The 2,500-nt window shown below is 47.5% G+C and overlaps 1 protein-coding gene across 1 annotated transcript in view; it reads right to left on the bottom strand.

The window, feature by feature from the left end:
• Positions 1-2,500, bottom strand: part of cped1 (cadherin-like and PC-esterase domain containing 1) — a gene marked incomplete at both ends in the record, with an annotated part of 95,557 nt that overhangs the window by 79,688 nt on the left and 13,369 nt on the right. The window contains one exon of the mRNA XM_080538232.1: positions 1,286-1,454. Coding sequence (XP_080394358.1) covers positions 1,286-1,454 — 169 coding nt within the window. The remainder of the gene's footprint in view (positions 1-1,285; positions 1,455-2,500) is intronic.

The following is a 2,500-nucleotide window of genomic DNA, read 5'->3' as shown; positions in this document are numbered from 1 at the left end:
GTTTATAAACATGCTGGTGTGGACGGTAATATTTTTATATACGAAAAACGTTTATCAAAAAAACGTATAGGTGTGGACAGGGCCTAAGATTACCCCTGTGACAAGAGCATCAGTTGGTATACACCTGGGGGCTCATCTGATCAGATGATCCAGTTTCTACCAAACATTTGCAAGTGGCATGCCCCTTCCAGTAGACTCTCTTAACAGGCCTAAATGTTAAAACTGCTTTTCGATCAAACTAAGCGTGCCTTTCATCATAGTTGGAGAAAGTGTTCTGTCCATTTCCACAGCTATTTCATTGAATACACATGGATTACAGGATACATTTTATTTTCTTAGTCATTGACAATAAACTGTCAATTTGTGAATTCAATTTGAATTATACAACGGATAGATCCGGTCCATTGTCTCTATTGGTCAGTTTGTGTTCCAATCGTGCCGATATCCATGATATACGCACGGCTAAATGGAATGTTGGCACATCTTTTCATATTACTCCTCGTTTGTATATATTACCGTTATCGAAGTTACATTCTTACCGTTGCTTAGCAACCAATAAACAACTGTTCCGCGGATTAATACACTTATAATAAAACATAGTTCCATTAAAATACATGAATTAAAAGTTTGTCCTGTCTTTCTTTTGTGAAATATTGATAGATAAATGTGGTCACCATTGTATAGAAGCGTTATGGAACTCGAAGCCGTGGTATATCCGCTTTGCGTCGTGCCTAACCACCCGGCTAGCCGTGCCGATATCCACGATATACCACGGCTTCTCGTTCCATAACGCTTAAATCTGCCACCACGTTGCCTCATGTAGGCTACTTCAGCCACAGCAGTTGGGAGCATGAGGGGGGAAGGGCATCGTGGAGCCAAGCGAGGGAGAACTGAGAAGCAATGGTTGGCCTACCTGTCTGTTGTTTATTCATTCACTGTATTCTATGGATAATCAAGTTGCTTGTGCATGTGCAGTTGTCAGATGATGGGGAGCAGGAAGCAATTGTAGGTCTTGACATCGGCAAGTCTTGCATGTATTATACATTCTGTTGGGTTTGTGAGCCAAAAAGTTTGAAAACCACTGTGATTACTGATTGTGAGAACCTCTGTGGTTACTGATTGTGAGAACCCCTGTGATTACTGATTGTGCCAATCATATTTTTCAAGCCAATTTCATTCAACTTTTCATGTAACTTTTTTTTTTAAAGAAGCTTTTCTTTCCCTCCCTCCCTCCCTCCTTCTCTCTCCCTCCCTCCCTCCCACCCTTTCCCTCCCTCCCTCTCACCGTTGAGGGGTCTCAGAGCGGAGGTGGTCTCGGCGTATCTGGCAAGGGTGACCTCGTAGCCCCGCTGCTCCAGCACGCGCTGGTACAGCTGCACCTCCGTATCCGTGGCGACGTGCTGACCCGTCAACACCACGGCCCGCCCGGCGCCGTTCTGATTGGTCCCCTGGACCTGGAGGGGGCGGAGACAAAGATACAACAATAAACCCTAGGTTACAATAAACCCTATGATCAAAGGCAAACATTCCGTAAATAGTCGGTATGAACCGTTTCCTCGGGTCTCGCATGTCCCCGAAAACAATCCTTTGTCACAGAAGACCGAAACACCCACAACAAAATATGAAACACATTCATGTGTTAGATATGAATAGGAGGAAAATCCCTTTCACGGATCAAACAATAAACATTTTGAGATTCCCAGTATACCCAGTCAAAGAACTCCTATCGAGTCAGGAATCGTCATCTCACAAAATAAACATTTTCTAAACTCACTCCTACTCTATCTGCAGAGGTCGGAAGTCTGAGACCCTTAGTGTGTGTGAGAGGGAGAGAGAGAGAGAGAAAAAGAGAAAGAGCGAGGAGAAAGAGAGAGAGAAAGAGCGAGGAGAAAGAGAGAGAGAAAGAGCGAGGAGAAAGAGAGAGACAGAGAAAGAGCGAGGAGAAAGAGAGAGAGAGAGCAATAGAGAGGAGAGAGGTGAGAGAGAGGTGAGAGAGACAGAGAGGGGAGAGAGAGGTGAGAGAGACAGAGAGGGAGAGGTGAGAGAGAGGTGAGAGGGAGAGAGAGAGAGACAGGGCAGACAGGCAGAGGAGGAACCCGCGAGCCGCCAGGTTGTTGTTGCAGTGGGGAAGAGTTGTGACACGGCGCACAAAAAGCTCCGGTGGGGTTCCGTGAGGTCTGTTGACCTAAGTCAGCCTCCTCTGAGGAGGAAAGCCAGCAGGATCAACCTGTCACAGAGCCGCCCGGGGTGCCCAGGGAGGGCAGGGAGGTTACACAGAGGGATAGACGGAGAGAGAGAGAAAGAGAGAGAGAAGGGAGGGTGGGATAGACTGACAGAGGGATGGAGAGAGGAGGGGAGGAGGGAGGATGAAGTAAATCCCCTTGGTAAGGAGGCAGGGTTCACTCTCCAGAGACCGGCCGTTATTCAACCACCCCTGAAGCCTAGTCGAGGGGTGGCGGGGGGGGCGGGGGGGGGGCTGTCTTCTTTCACTCAAGGCTCT

Source organism: Nansenia antarctica (assembly GCF_963989245.1).
Source record: "Nansenia antarctica genome assembly, chromosome: 8".
NCBI classification, from domain to species: domain Eukaryota; kingdom Metazoa; phylum Chordata; class Actinopteri; order Argentiniformes; family Microstomatidae; genus Nansenia; species Nansenia antarctica.
This window is presented reverse-complemented; position numbering and strand designations above follow the sequence as displayed.